Source organism: Pezoporus wallicus, unplaced genomic scaffold (genome assembly GCF_028554395.1).
Source record: "Pezoporus wallicus isolate ANWC-B61680 ecotype Strahan unplaced genomic scaffold, APGP_CSIRO_Pwel_v1 contig_8517, whole genome shotgun sequence".
In the NCBI taxonomy this organism is placed as follows: Eukaryota; Metazoa; Chordata; class Aves; order Psittaciformes; family Psittacidae; genus Pezoporus; species Pezoporus wallicus.
Window position 1 is genome coordinate 1,345,031 of NW_026635263.1, and position 15,829 is coordinate 1,360,859.

General features: G+C 40.2%; 1 protein-coding gene across 2 annotated transcripts in view; it reads right to left on the reverse strand.

Annotated features, from left to right (window-relative positions):
- Nucleotides 1–357: 357 nt before the first annotated feature.
- Nucleotides 358–15,829, reverse strand: part of ULK2 (unc-51 like autophagy activating kinase 2) — a 40,637-nt gene continuing 25,165 nt past the window's right edge. The window contains exons 16-28 of one of the 2 annotated variants that reach the window (XM_057416067.1): nucleotides 13,744–13,881; nucleotides 12,575–12,720; nucleotides 12,253–12,333; nucleotides 9,203–9,489; nucleotides 8,890–9,083; nucleotides 8,266–8,375; nucleotides 7,289–7,441; nucleotides 6,333–6,541; nucleotides 4,856–5,034; nucleotides 3,830–3,948; nucleotides 3,296–3,453; nucleotides 2,310–2,445; nucleotides 358–2,208 (exon numbers count right to left, since the gene is read on the reverse strand). In XM_057416067.1, coding sequence (XP_057272050.1) covers nucleotides 2,141–2,208; nucleotides 2,310–2,445; nucleotides 3,296–3,453; nucleotides 3,830–3,948; nucleotides 4,856–5,034; nucleotides 6,333–6,541; nucleotides 7,289–7,441; nucleotides 8,266–8,375; nucleotides 8,890–9,083; nucleotides 9,203–9,489; nucleotides 12,253–12,333; nucleotides 12,575–12,720; nucleotides 13,744–13,881 — 1,978 coding nt within the window. In that variant the 3' untranslated portion in view covers nucleotides 358–2,140. Of the gene's footprint in view, nucleotides 2,209–2,309; nucleotides 2,446–3,295; nucleotides 3,454–3,829; nucleotides 3,949–4,855; nucleotides 5,035–6,332; nucleotides 6,542–7,288; nucleotides 7,442–8,265; nucleotides 8,376–8,889; nucleotides 9,084–9,202; nucleotides 9,490–12,252; nucleotides 12,334–12,574; nucleotides 12,721–13,743; nucleotides 13,882–15,829 lie in introns of those variants that run through there. The other variant, XM_057416077.1, reaches the window with a different exon arrangement.

Consider the following 15,829-nt stretch of genomic DNA (forward strand, 5'->3'; position numbering starts at 1 on the left):
TACGCTGTTTTGGCAGCCCAGACAGCTCTTCTTTGCTAGAGGCAACAACTAAGCACCTTGTTGAAAGAACATACAGCTGTTACCCAGGAACCTACTTAGCATATTTGTTTTCAAATCCAAGTTTAAAAGAATAACTAAAAAAAGCAGGGTAAATTGTTTTGCTGAAGCCATGGAAAACAAACTCAGGGACACTTTGTGCCAGAGCTATCCAGAGATAACAAACTCGAGCAAGTTGCCCCATCCTGCCCTGGTGGCACATCCAAGCGCTAAGGGGAACATTCAGCAACTGGTTTAACCAGCCAAGCACAGGCTGGTTTAACACCACTGGCTTTTGGTTATAGAGACACAGAAAGTCAGTTTTACCATAGAAACACTTCTAGTGTCAGTATTTATTTTTACCTTAATATACATTTATACAGGCCATAATAAAAAGGCTATTTGTTACGCAACAGTTCAGTGAGTTATTACCTAGTTTCAAGAATAATGCATGCAATTACAAAGGAGAGGTAGAAACACCGTATTAAAGACCTAAAAATACAAACATTATATAAACAAACACTTTCAAATTAACTGTTGGATTTTCATACAGATAAATAAGGTAAAAAGTACATTACTCTGTCAAAGTAAAGGAAACACATGGTTATCCAAACACTGAAACAGTATTTTGATGTGTAAGCCCTGTACAACTTTGTCAAATAATTCAGATCACTGTGTTTAAGAGGATTAAAATGATTTTTGTCCTGGAGAATGGTTTATTCAAGTATTCAAGCAGCTGAGTAACAAAAAAAAACGTCCCCAAGATAAAGTATAGGAACCATTTCCAGAGAAGCTGATCTGCCTAAATACTTTGCAAATCACTGCCCTGATGATCTCATGGGATGCTTGAAATGATAATGCCTATAAGGCTAAATGAAGCTTCCCACCTCTCCCCCAGAATGCACACATAATAATCCTGATTTTTCACACACACTGTATGTAGATATTCTACATCAAGTTATCAGCATCTCAAACTCCAACATTATTTTCTGGTTTTGCATGGTTCCTTGCAGAACCTTTCAGTTTACAGTATTTCTTGTAATACTGCCCAAGAAACAAACTACAGAGAACTGTCATTACATCCCTAGAGACTGCAGGCATTAATGCACGTATTGCATGCACAATAAAAGATGCAACCAAATCTATATAAAAAGCAAACAACCAGCAACTCAACATTGCTATTACTGAGAAAAGTCCAGACCAGTAGTTACTCAAGTATTAGACAAATAGGTATAAAATGGAAAGGCTCACATGAATACAAGTTTTTACAGTTTGTCTGAAAGTCTTCTAGAAGCTACATTTGAAATTCTGAAAAGAATTTTATGTACACTGAAATGAAATTCAGCCTAGTCCATTGTGCCTTCTTTCTCTAATTTTTTAACATAGTTCTTCAAAAATGAATATACAGTTGCTTTAGTAAATTAGTGCAAAACAAAATATTTTGGAAGAAGATCATCAAATTGTATCCACATCAGCTGAAAACCCACTGGGGATGTTACACAGATGGAGCACAATTTCTTCCATGACCATCTTTCCCCTGTGTAAAGGAGCACTTCCTCGTCATCCCTTCATATAACAAGCTGAGCCACGTTTACAACATGTGAGCTCCAATACAAGCCAGCTTAGCCCCTTCAATCAGCACTTGCACATAGTTAGGGTTTCCCAAATCCACTCTGCCACATTTTACTGACAACTTAAAAATATTTTTCACAAACATTTGAGGGAATCTCCCGAGGGAAATGTCTTTTTGTACCTGATGCAGAAGGATCCACTCACTATAAACCTCATGAGGAAAAAAAAACACCCAAACCCCTGATCATTCAAGTCCAAAGCACACGTACAAGGATCAGTTTGAAATGTGAAGAGAGACTCTTAAATTCTGTTGCTAGGAAGAAAACGGAGCTGCTGGATCAGTAAGGCAAGTGTACTTTTGGAATTTCTCCTCTTTGAATAATGCTGCTGTTTCTTTGGTAGTCACCACAGAAATGAAAGAATCATCTTCCACACGGGGCAGAAGAAGAACAACAATTAAGCTGTAGTGAAAAAAGTGCAGTATCACTGATGTGGTCCCGTATGTTCACACCATCTGGTCCTTGGGATATTTCTACTGCTCATATACAGCCACTGTACTACAGCAAAGTGCAGAAAGCCTTCGCTCAATGCTAGATTTATCTGCAGAGAGAGGTGACAAATAGGTGATGACTCCAGTGTTATTTTACAATGCATTAATTCCATGCAGTTGTCAATATTTTCATGATTCAATCTGAACTTACACTTGTGTACATTTTCTATATCTGCAGGGTCTTGCAGTATTTTAGTCAGTCCTTCCAGCAGCAAGGCTGCCTTGTGGTATCGATATGTAATATCTTCAGTTTGCTGAAACATCTCATCCAGAGCTGCTGACTGAACCTGCAATCATTCAGAAGATTCAGTTACATAAACTGCGTCAGGCAAATAATGAAACGAAAAATTCAAATGGAATGATTTTTGAACCTTAATGTAGCTGATCTGTTTTTATAACTGTGAGATAACAAAACAAAGTCTGAGAGAATACAGCACCCGTGCTGTATTAAGTGTATTCTGCACATATAAACTATAACAGCACTTTCTGATCTTTTTGGTTTACATGTGTTACAACAACACATGAATAAATATGCTTGTTCTTACACCCGCATTCTCTTGCAAAGAAGACAACTTGTGCATGACCGCACCATTATAAGGGTTAACCACAGTATTTGCCACTGTCTTGCGTGTGACACCTGTGTTAAAAAGACTTCCCTCTCATCACAAAAGCAGTTAAGTTCCTTGTGTGGTTACTGCCTCTGCTCCATAACAGATAAAAAGTTTATCAATTACACAAAAAAAGCTTCCACATTTTTTCCTACTGTTTTTGCTTTGTATGGACAGGCTGATGTTCTTCAGATTAACCTGGTAGATTGATGAAGCTACTTCTGTTGCTTCTGTGCTTTACTAAGCCTTATTGGAGGAGACTGCAGCACACAGAGCTGTGTGGCTTAGGAGTTCATTTCCTAGTGGTTTTGTACCAAATGTGCTGATGTAGCGGAAATGTCCCTGAGAAGCAGTATCTGCCAGGAACTTTATAGCCACAGTTAAGGCAGGGCAGGAAAGAGAGTGAAAAACTAACAGAGATTACCATGAACAGAATGCTGGAAACATACATTCTATTTTCTGGTGATGCAGAGAGAAGGAAGCAATTAATCTTAATGTCCTATCATTTAGGTAAAAGGAGTAACTTAACCATTTCTACAGCACAGCTGTAGATGAGTTTCTCTGCAGTTACACTGTTGATTTCATCAATGAACCTCTGCTTGTCCGAAAAGAAACGATTCAACTTTTCAGTCAGTTTCTTGCACATGCCAATACAGAACTTGTATCTCTCATTGAGGCTTTTCACAACTGGAGGAAAGGTAAGAAGAAATTAAAACAAAATAAATCAACCAAACAGCATAGCCTAAATTCAGGTCTTCCCAGCACTAGCAAAGTCAATCTGTTTAAACTTGAGCTTTTAATGTTTATTTACTTCTACAAATTAGATATATATCAAATTTTTACTTCTACAAATTAGGTATATATCAAATAATTTCCATTTCAAGTTAGTAATTGCCCATTTCTTAATAGTTTCTAGCTGTACCTTTGTTTATTATCCGAACTGTGCAATCATACATTATCTCTTGTACTGAAGAAAACAAACATGTTGTAATTTAAGCTTTCTGAGTGACCTATCAGTGAAGAAAATTCACAAGCAAAGCAAACTAGATTATGTTGCATCTACCTTGCTTAACAGCAGTGGATGGGTTCAGCTTCCCCGATTTGACCTGTGCTTTGGCAAGATGCAGAGAAGATGCGAGCAGCTGGGCAGCTTTCATGTACAACACCAGCTGCTCTACTTGTCTAGGGAGGGGGGAAAAATAAGTAATTATGTACCAACACACCTTTTTTGAACACATTCAAGCCATGGGCAGACACCACTTTAAATCACAGCCCTACACAGGACCCAGCAGCAGCAGAAGAGGAAGACAGATGTTTAAAATGCAACTCCACCCCTCTCTTCCCTTCACAAACAGGCTGTCACGGGTTGAAGAGTACATCTGCTCATCTAGTAGCTGCAGCAGCAAATACAAACTGCTTTAATGTAGACATTTTTAAAAAGAACACTTATTTGTGAGGACTAAATGCCCGAGGTCAACGTCTTACCACAAGTGACTGGGTGTACTTTTCTTGCAGTGTCATTTCCTATGCCCCTGGAATTCTCAGTTGTGAAAAGCAAACACTTTGCAGGGCATTTTTGTTGCTCCCCCCCCGAAAGCAAGCAGGAAGTGGAACTGCCCTTTCCCACCACTCCAAAATTCTCGTATTTCTCTTTGATTTTGTATTAGGGCTGATCAGTCCCACTGGAAAAAAAGGTCAAAGTTGGACACTCCTTCCTCTTTCCCAACCTCCACCACAGTGCTACTGCTTCAGCCCGGTCAACACAAACAGATGAGGATTCAGATCTGACAGATGCTGATACACAGACTCCCAAGGTTAGAAATGCAGGGCTGTACCTCAAGCCTGAACTCTTCACCATTTCCCCAACTTATGTGGCATGCTAGAAAACACTTCTTTTTTATTTGTCTGCTAGCAAATGTCTCTCTATCCTTTGCTCTTTCTCATTTGTCTTCATTGCTAAAAACTTATTCCTATAGAAGATTCTAGACAGCAAAACAATCACTCTCAACAAAACGGGCATAGTTTGCATACATTTTGAATGTATTCAATATTCACTAGTTCTCTTAATACTATTTGACCACATACTTACCCCCATTCTTTGCTTAGCTGGCTGATCTGATCAACAACTATGCTCTCTTGGATTTGGTACAGTGATACTGCAGAAGTACACAGGTCTGGGTTTCCTCCTCGTACTGCTGTGAGATCCAGAACACATTCTGTAAATGTCAGCATCATGTTTAGATGACGTAGTGTATCTGTATGTTCTCTCTGTCAGAGGGAAAGATGACAACAATTTAACCATTAAGCCAAAGACAAACAAGTACACTTAAAACTCTTGCAAATCATTTGAGGGTTTCTTGGTATGTCAGTTCTATGCATAAATCACATTGCAGTAGAGCCAGAAGTAAGAACTACAGAATCAAATGGGTCCAAATCAACAGATATTAACTTGTTCTTTGTTGATAATGTCAAGATACTGTAGCTTATACTTAAGAGTTTTTCAAAAAAGCCAAAGAAACTGGGACATAGAGTTCTATGTTTGTTGAAACCCAAGCAACTGAAGGAATCACAAGTGGGACATAATACTTGTTATTATATTATCAGCAACCCAAAAGCATGCTCGGCACTTGTAGGAGAAGCCAAGAGGAACATTTGGCTTTTATTAAACAGACTTGATAACTACAAAAGAACTGATCTGAAGCTTCATACTTATCTGCTTCACTTTTAATTTACAGTTAGATCTAGAATTACACTGTGTTAGAAGGTGGCTGTTTAAAACCAAAGTTTACACTTTAAACTAAACAGCTTCAATTGGAGCTAATACCAAACTGCTTCTTGGTGACTAAAATAGGTAACACATGCATAGTCTCTGCTCAAAAAAACCCCAAGTTAGCCTTCAAAACTAATGAAACATGTCTTAGCAATATTTATATCTTTTAGTTAGTAATACAGATCTTAATTCATTTTAACTCTATCTGTGGGAAGAATACAGTGTACTGTCAAGCAGTCAATAGATTCAATAGGGACCCAAACCCTTTCCAGCAAGATGTGAATGAGAAAACAGAACAGCAATCTGTCTTGAGAAATTTACAGCCTAAGGATAGCAGTCTGGTGAAAGACCGCCCCGATTTGTGTTCTTAAAGTGTCACTCCTCCACACATTAAAAAAAACCCCAACATATAGGACACTCTTCCCACAAGTAGGATTTAACGTCATCCACCGACTGTGAAGCAGCAGCTAAAAGCAATGCCCAGAGGGATATTGCTACTGTCAGCACCCACGTCCAGAGACTTGGCATTAAAACAGAGGCCTCTTTGGAAGGCTCTGGTGAACAAAAGCAACCATTTTCCTTTGGTTACCTATTCAAATACATAATATGCCAGGAATAATGACTAAAGAGAAACTGGTCACTATTGAGACAGGAATATTTTCAAGATCTTATAAAGGAACATGTGAGACAGTGAAGAGGAAGCTACGAAGTGCACTGAACAGTCCTGTTTTTACCATGTCTCTGTTTTAGCAGCATTACACATTATAAAACATTAATTTTTATTTTTTTTCTATACCTCCATTAAAGTTTCCTCAGGCAATTCAGGAGCTTCAAAAGTGATAAAGCCCTCTAAGCTGGGAGGCGAAGTACCATAAGGCATGTACTTCAGACTTGGAGCTGCCTCGGCTCCCGGAGGAGAAGAGCCCATATAAATACCAGGAGGAGAGCCCATATATACACGGCCACTAGTAGAGCAGAGAGACCCTCCAGAACTGTTTGATCCAACTACAAGAAAAACAACACACACATTCAGTCTAATAGGTTGTTCCATCTCGCAGCGCTGGGGCTGCAGTTGATTGCAAACGACAAATCAATAGCCAGCACAGATTCACTCTTGGGAAGCTCTCCTGATCGGTCCTTACATCAGTCTGTGGAGAATGCAAAGGCTACACCACAATGAACAGTGACAATTGATAACACAGATTCTGGGAATGGCTGACAAGGATTCCAAGGCAGAGTCCAACAGTACAGACTGAAGGTTGTGCTATAGTTCACAAAAGCACAGTGCTGCACACTCCTGATCATCCTGAACAGATAGATGATAGCCTTTACCTTGAGGTCCTTGATATCTGGCAACATAGCTGATGCATGCCCAAATGCAGTCAGCTCACACTGCTTGCGTGCTGTTTCTGGTACAATGCACGGCAGCAGGCAAAAAAGCAGAATCAGAAATCCAACTTTTCCTTTCCACCTTTGTCACAGAGATCTATTACGTTTCCTGTGGTGGAGTAAAGCTGTATACACAAGTTACACACTGCTGTGCTGTAAACCTATGCCTCTCGCCATCTCTTTAGGAGAAAAAAAGGGCAGAATTCATCTGACATTAATCGCTACTTTTCAGACTACTTTTACACTATGGCCCAGAGGATTTGCACCTGCTGTGCAAGGCAGTCATCAGGTTACCGGCCCAAGAATTGGGAGAGCCCAAATATTGCGTTTGAGAACAGTCCAGACTAGTAAGGGAAGTTTTACCTGAGGTGGTTCTTGTTCTGAGGACCATATGGGTGCAGGTAGGAGGGGTAGCGCTGCTTGGAGGGGACCCAACAGTAAACATGACAGCCCGAGAACTTGCCCCGCTTCCCATGGAAGGAGGTGCCATTGCAATTCCATAGGCTCCCGCTGGAGCTGGAAAAGAGAATTTCAGCAAATTAGTCCCTATTACATATAATCAAGTAATTACATGCAACAAATTGGAGCACTGCAGCACTACATGCTTGGATGCAGATCCAAGATTTGGACTAGTTAGAAGTTCTGACAGCAAATAAAACAAGCTGAGTGAACAGCCTTGGGGATACACAAGAGACAAGATGCAGCCTACACGTATCTTTTAATGTCGCTCTGCTCTGGTCTCACCTAGAAAAGAGCAACAGAGGCTCTCTGCGAGCCTGAGGACACCACCAGTCCTGCAGCAAAAGATACAACAGAAAAATTTCAGACACAGACCATGACAGGTCTGTAGGCTGAAGACCAGCCCTGTCTGCAGAACTCCTTCTATCTGCTCAAAAACAAGGTGAGAACTTCTGTTGACCACTTGTGGCAAGGGATAAGCTGGGGGAGGGAGGAGAAAAAAGAAGAAATGACCCAGAATTACATAAACTGTCTTTCATATGAAAACAGGGTGTAATTAGGAAATGAAACAACCACAAAATGTGGGATTAAAAATAAAACGAAACATAGAAAAAATCCCAAACCCTTCTAGCCAGTAGAGGCAGTTAAGATATTTCTGTTTAGCACAGAAATAGCTATTTTCATGTCTCTGTTATTTTTAAAGCTATGTTAAAGAAATGGAACATATCCCCTCTTAAAGATTAGAAAAAAACCCACCCTGCTGTACTGAGCCTAAAAATTGTCAGAGCCAATTACTGAAGCTGGAAGCAGAACTGCAACTAGCTGGTACTCCATAAAAAACCTAGCACATGAAAGCCTGGATGTATCCATCTGTTTCTTACCTGTATCCATTGGTCGCTCCGTATTGAGGCTGTCTGTGCTGCCTTGATATAACTGGCCACCAAGGGTAGTCTTTACCTGTTGATCTGAGAGCTTCCCAGTACTAACAGACCTAGACAGAAAAAATGTTATGAATTCACAACAAAAGTTCTTCAGTGAGATCCTCCTATCTAACCTGCAACTAAGGATGACTTTCAGATTCTTGGTATTATAAGGGAATTCTTCAAAGTACAGAAAGGCTTGAAAACTCGCTGTTCATCATGGACCTACTGAAGCAGAGCTAACTATAAAAACAAAGACACCCTCTTCTCTTAAAAAAAAATTTACTGCAAATTTTATCATATAAATTTTCAATCAAAAACTGAGCAGGCTTCAAAGAGGCACTGAAATTCCAGATTCAGATAATCAAAATGAAAGAGAACTAGATAGCAACACAAAACACTTCAGGAAGTCCATGCTATATTTATACACAGTACAAAATGTTTCTGTTGTATACATCAAACCTCAGCATCTCCTCACAGCTCACTTTTTGCATGCGCTTCCCCTCCAAGTTGCTGTGTGCAACATACATTCTTCTGCCAAGTTACCTACCCAGCTTTACAGGTTATAAATACTACAATACCTACCTGCCAAAGGTAGTTTTACTGTGCTGTTCTCCTGCCTGCTTTTCACCTCCTTGTGTTGAGTGGAAGTGTGTGAAATCCCTTGGGTCAGTGATGTCTTTAGGCTGCAGTGGGGGATCTACCAAGCCCTGGCGATTAGCCAGGGCCAGCAAGTTTGAGGATGCTTGAGTTTTAGGTATTTTGAAAGGAGCAGTTGCCTTTAAGAATCAAGACCAAAAACACACAAAAACTAAAGTTAGAACCCCCAAAATATTACTGGGAATGATTTCAGGCAGTGTGTTACCACATTTTACTGACAGTGGCAAACTTAACAAACCTTAGTAGGAGAGCCAATGATGGTTGGTAATGGAGTTTTGAACAGCCAGTCTGAACTCCTAGGTGATGATCCCATATGTTTGGTAGGCGATGTTCCTAGGCTACCTGGCCTACTTGGCTGTGGAGAGTGACTGTATCCATACCCAGCATAGGATGGGCATACTGGGTCTGAATGCTGCTTTCTGAGCTTCTGCTTGTTCTGATAAATATCTGTGAGAGTAGGTGCACTCTGCAACCTTGCTCCCATCAGAAGTGACTGCGGAGACTGAGATGGTGGTATTGGAGAACCTGTGGGGATGAAAAATAATGAAGTAATATTCCTCTTGCAGTGCTTGGAAAACACATCAACAAAGCCCAAAATGCCAGAGATCAACATTAAACTGCAAGGTGATGGGACTGCAAACATTGCAAGCTGTGTTTGATCATTAACTCCCTAGATGGCAAGGAGAACGGATTTCGCCTGTCGGCTATTTGGATGTTTTAGCTGCCAAATAGGCAAGATTTCAAGGTGACAGCTGTACTGGCAACTGCAGTACCTCTGGCAACCCCTATCAAGACAAATAAAGTGGTTAGATTCAGCAGGAATGGCATAACCAATACTGAAATTTCAAGTGCAGCCATCAAGGCTCTAGGTTGAATAGAGGTTCTCAAGTACTGGGATTGTGATTGTACAAACAAGTGTGTGAATGCGACATTACATGTTAGTGGCTTGTTTTGTACATAGTGACTTCATTTGGAGACACAAAAGGCAGCTCACCTCATGGTTCCTGCAAGAAAACTAAGTACTAAAAATAACCACATAATTCAAATAGAACAGTTTGGGATCATTACTTTGGGCAGTCATCTACTTTTTACTCTGTCAGCTGAATCTTTTTCGAAAGCTTATTATGTACAAAGCAAGTCCACAATTTAGTATGAGTGTAAAGTTTCTCCTAAAACAAATGGAAATGGAAGAGCTAAAAGCAGTCATCTAAATAGAGGGCTTTGGGGAAACCTCTCTTATGAACATCTCACCCACCCAAAAGTGCCCTTCCCTCTTTCAAAATAAGGAACCTGAAATGGGATCACATTCCTTGTGGTATTTCTATGTCTCTGATGAGAAACTCTGCAATAGGACATCAGACTTTAGCTTTATGGCCACAGTGTCCCAGATAAAATGCCCATCTTAGTAACCTCAAAGAGCTGACACTGAAGTGACAATTTCATGTTAAAAACATAATAAAGTCATGTTAAAAAAAAAAAGGCAAAACTGAAAACGAACCCTATTAACTATGTAAGATAAGAGCTGGCCAAGACAATCTTCTGAAATAGGCTCTGTTTCATAAATGTATGCTCAAAAAAGAAAAACAAAAATCACAAACTTCTTGCAGTTTGCTCAGTAAAGTGTCCAGCTGTCAAGGCATCTTTCAACCTTCTTAAGCCTCTGCTTTTGGCTAGTTACATTTTGAATAAGAGCTACTTTATTTCATTCCACGCCATTAAACAGTATGTTTTAGAACAGCCTTTCTGCTTACCGCTCCAGCAAAGATCAAGTCTATTTCTCATTAACTTCCCAGCCAAGAACTTGCTTGTTTGAAATCCCTCTGCTTGTCTATCTCATAGCACTGGAAGTCCTCACCTGTCACTTCAGAAACCAATTTTAAATCTCACTGCTTACTGTTCTAGTGTCATTGCCACCATGAGGAAGGCTTCTGAATTAGAAGTTTGTCCATTGCTGTCACTGGCAGCAGAAACAGCTCAATTAGTTTAGAAGCTATGTTATGACAGACATCTTCACTCCTTAGAAAATCTCAGTACAGATGACCTCTCGTCACCCACAAACAAAAGGCAGCTTCCCACAGCCATTTAAACACTGCAATTTGTGGTATTTTACAAATAGAAATACCACTGCATTCATCTGAAATTAAGATATAAAGTCAAAGAGGAAAAGAAAGAAGGAAATACATGAAAAAAATGAAACATTAAAAAAACCCCACCACCTTACAGCCATAAAACCAGTGCTCTGGTATGTCAAGTCAGTTTGATACTGGCAAAAGGCACTAAACCAAAAGCTCTACAAAATTCTACCCAAAGAAAAGATGCAACAAACATACTGCTTTGTATTCTCTTCACGTCACCCCCTTTTCTTTTTAAGAGAAGGGGCTATTTAAAATCTGTGGCTTCACTTATTCCTTGTCTTTTGTCGAGACTGCCGATGGCACATCAATTAGGAAGGCAATTTTTGAGACATGTTACAGAATGTCTCCTATGGATGAAACCACTCTCAGATATGAAATATGGCTACTCCAAGAAATGAAGGCTCATCCCAAAATGATTTTGGGAAGTGTTTAAAATAGGGGAAAACCCCATAATATAGTTTCAACACCCTCTTAGAAAGTCAAATTAAAGAGCGTAACTAGTATTTTAGAAGAAGAAGAAAATGAACCCAAAATGTACGCAGAGCAGAATGTGTTGCTGAATTGCATATTCTTATGCCCAATCCTTCTGGCATTACAGTGCAATTCCATCTTTAAAAGTCTCAAAACAAGTCCTGTTTCTCCCAGATCTTTTTTTTCCCTTCTCCTGCTGGCATGCCATAATTTATGACTTGTAAGGCTTACTGAATGCTTAGCAACACTAACATCAGATCCCAGTCAATTTCCAAGGGAATGACGAAAATGTGTTGCACGTTGTACACTGGTAGTTCTCCCTCCCTTTTCTGAGGGCTGGCATAACAGATCTGGTCTATCAAAACCAGATTCTGAGAAGTATGTTACTCCCATTCATTATAATCTACTTCCACCCCTGTTTCAAGACAGGCATTACCAGAGTTGCTTTATCTCAAGAAAAAGAAATTTTAGTTAGTCCTTTACTATGCAGGGAATTAGTTATGGGGAAAGGCATCTTGATTCTGCCACAACTGGGTTAAGTTTCTACAGAAAGTCAGTGCACTGCTTACCCAGTGTCTCCTATTAACCCATACTAATGTAATGTTGGCTATCCTCTCCCTTCACAAAAAGCTTTAGAAGCTCTATCAAAACAGTAGCGGTTATGCTGTCCAAAGTCACTCACCTGAGAAGTTTCTAGTCCTTGATTCATGTCCTTGAAGCTGTCTGCAACAACAGTGTCCAAGCTGCTCAGGTATGGTTCCAACTATGCAAACAAAATAAAAATATGCGTTTACGCTTTATACTTCACCTACAGATAAAGGTAAAGCAAAATAAAATCGAGTTAGTTCACTTCTGTGAATCATGTAACAAAAATTACTTCTGCAAATGTGACCTGGTTGGGTGGATTTTGGTTTAAGATAATTTCAAGCAAGAATTAGTGTTCTGAATTACTGTTCCAGATAAACCTTTACTTTACCTTCTCTGCTAAGAATTTATGGGCTTACCTAGTGGTGAAGGAGAATAGGGTCTAGAAGATCCTGTGGATAACCTGCGCCCAACACCCTGTGCAGTGTCAGCTGGCACTGGAGAACAGGAGCCCATCTTCACAAAACCCATCGGGCTGGTATTTGAGCGTCTCACAACTCCAGCTCTAACAAGGTGAAAAGACTGGTTACACACACTGCAGTAACCGTGGTTCCTTGAGATAAGCTTCAGAATCCCCTAAGAAGTATATCAGATAAAGAAAATACTGACATTTAAAGAAAAAGCTATGACGGTAAAGCTTATTAAGCTACTAACTTAAGCTAAGATTCCCATACTGAAAACAAACAAGATTTAATTCCCTTTGTTCAACACTGACTTTTTAACTTTCAATGCCATAATAGTCTGTTAACTGGAGAAAATTAAACTGGATATCCCTTAGTACATGGATTCCTAATTTTCAAGTCATCAAATTTTGAGTTTTACAATCAAGTGAAATGTATTGCTGCAAATGCTCATTTTTATGCCCACAAAGATTATGACAGTTTTCATAGCGGGTCAGGTCCATAGGTCAGGTTAACTAAAAACAGATGATTTAAGAGAACGGCACTTTCACAAGTGTAGCAACTACTATAAAATCAGAGATCCTTAAAAAAATAGGCAAGGAACTACAAGTTTGTTTTTTTAAAGATCTCCAGAGTTCCAAGCAGTCTGTTTGACCTTCACCATCCAGATTCTGTAGACCACAAGGCAAGGAATAAGTCTGGCACACTAGAGCTTTGTAATAGACAAGCTGGTTAACTAGCATCCCCCCAAATGCCTGGATATTCTACAGAACAATGCATTCACATCATCATTACACGTGTGAAAACAAAACATAACTTATTACTGACATTCTAGTTTATAATGTAATGCCATGTAATACACAAAGAGGAATAAAAAGCAAGACTTCCATCTTTTTACCTTCTTGGGTTGAGTAAAAAAACAAGGTCCTTTTGTTTTTATGAAAAATTTCAAGCGCCCATCCAACAATCTTGAGACTGTGAAGGACTGTTACTTGTTATCGTTAAAGTGTCTTTAGTGTGTTTTTGTGCAGAACAAAAAATGACATCAGCAAGAAAGCATGGACCTCTGACAAGGTACAAACACAAACTAGAATCAAGAAAAAGGAGTTTAAACCCCCCAGACTCACCTTGGTGATCCGTGGGGGTTTGACACAGGGCTGGCAGTAGAGGAGAGGTTCTGTTCTATGCGCTGGTAATTCCGCAGCTGAGTGGGAACTGGGATCGGTGCTGTTTCGCTGCGGGGGGATACTGAAGGCTGACAATGCCTGAAGATGGAAGGTGTGGAGACAGGAGGTGAATAAAGATGAACAGGTCCCTCTCAGAACTGTACCACTGATGAAGTTACAAGAAAATCTAGGAAACAGGCAAGTAAGCTGCTTCTGCACTCCCTGTATGCAGTATAATCACAGCTTATCCTAATCTAGCTCTAATACTTGTCCTAATCTAGCTCTAATACTTCAGAGAAGATGAGGAACTGTTCATTACTACCTGCCTTTCTTATACTGGCCAGTATCAGATCAAGCTGAGAGTGCAGAAGTAACTGAAGCACTTCGTCACTCATCATCCCAGAGATCCCTCTGACTTCCTGCCAGTCTGCTTGTTCTGTTTACCAAGCTTCAAAATAGCGTTCTAGGAAAACCCGCCACACTAAGAACAGGAAGTTCAGCAGCAGGGCTGGAATGTGTGCAAAAGCCACTAAAGCACAGAGATATCCCAAGAGACAACATGAACTTGCGAAAGGAAAACATGTTATGTAACCAACCCCTGACAAAATGACCAAAACCACACACCTGAACATTAAACCACAGACTCAAACTGCAGATTAGCACTTCCCAAGTTCAACTCAAGTGTCAGTGACCTGTCTTACTCAGCATACTATCTGATAAGGGAATCAAACCACTGCAGTGTAATCAGTTACCAATACTTTTAAAGGAAGACAGAATTCAATGGAAAGAATTTCAAATGAACGGGCTTTTTGGAAGATAATCTGTCTAATATCTGGTCCTTTATTGACCACCTCTTCAGAGAAAGATTAGAAATTCTTAGTGGAAATGCAAAAAAAGTTCTACCGGGCTGCATGGCATTGAACAGGAATCTGGGTTTCTGACTCTGTCTTACACTCTTTGCTGCCTCCAAGAATGAAATGCTACTTGCTAATACACATAGAACTGCCTTAACAAAAAAAACAACCAACCAAACTTTTGTCCTTTTATTCCTACCCAGTTTCTAGACACTACAGAGTAATTTGGAAGCTATCCATGAGCACACAATCAGTGGAAGGCCTAAAAGCTTCCACACAAGAGGAAGGTTTCACAACTGGAAACCACACAGGGCCAGCCTGCTATGACTAACACAACACCCTGAGGCAGCACACAGAGGCTCCCTAGGCCTGACCTCTGGAAGAAGGGAAGCAAATGTTCTTTAAACTGTGGCAGTGACATGGAGGAGGCTATGAAGACACTTCAACTTTTAAAATACCCAGCCTGGAAAACACCTTCCCCTGCTCTCACACAGCCCTGTAGGTATACCCAAACAAGCTCTGTGAGCTAACTGTAGGCAGCAATGCTGTGTCAGTATGGTGGAGAAGCATGGTGCAGTATTTGACCTTACCTCAGGGCTCCCCAGCTCAGCCCCGAGGCTAAACTCTGGTTCAGCATCCTCAGTCTGATGTGGTTTGTTACTAGTTACAGAAAACACAGTACAGATGTGTGCAGTGCTGCATGCAAATCTTGTTTCTCTGAGAGCCAGAGAATAAAATTCGCTGTTAACCACCTCTATCTATTCTGCCCATTCTGGCTGGAGTCTGAGAAGTGTTATAGCTTCTTCTACTTGACTTAAAGCATCATTAACTATGGGTGAAATTTGTCTGAGGAGCCAATCACTGTTTCACAGGGCACAACCTTTTGTAAAAGACAAAACAAAAACCTACACTCCCTTCCTCCCCTCCCCACCCCCCAAAAAAGCCCATCAAACAATAACCAAACCACACAACAAAAGAACATTTCCCAGGAAAGAAAAAACCAATAGCAGTGCCTTGCAGACTATCAGACATGCTGCTTCCTTCACACCATGCTCCGAACAGCCAGTTAGTTACTGAAATTACTCAACCAGTAATTAAATCAAACTACTACAGTACAGAAACTGAAAGTGTGACCAGCAGGCACCTGTTTCTAATCACACGACTGTTTAGCTCTTAACTTAGTAATGTACAGA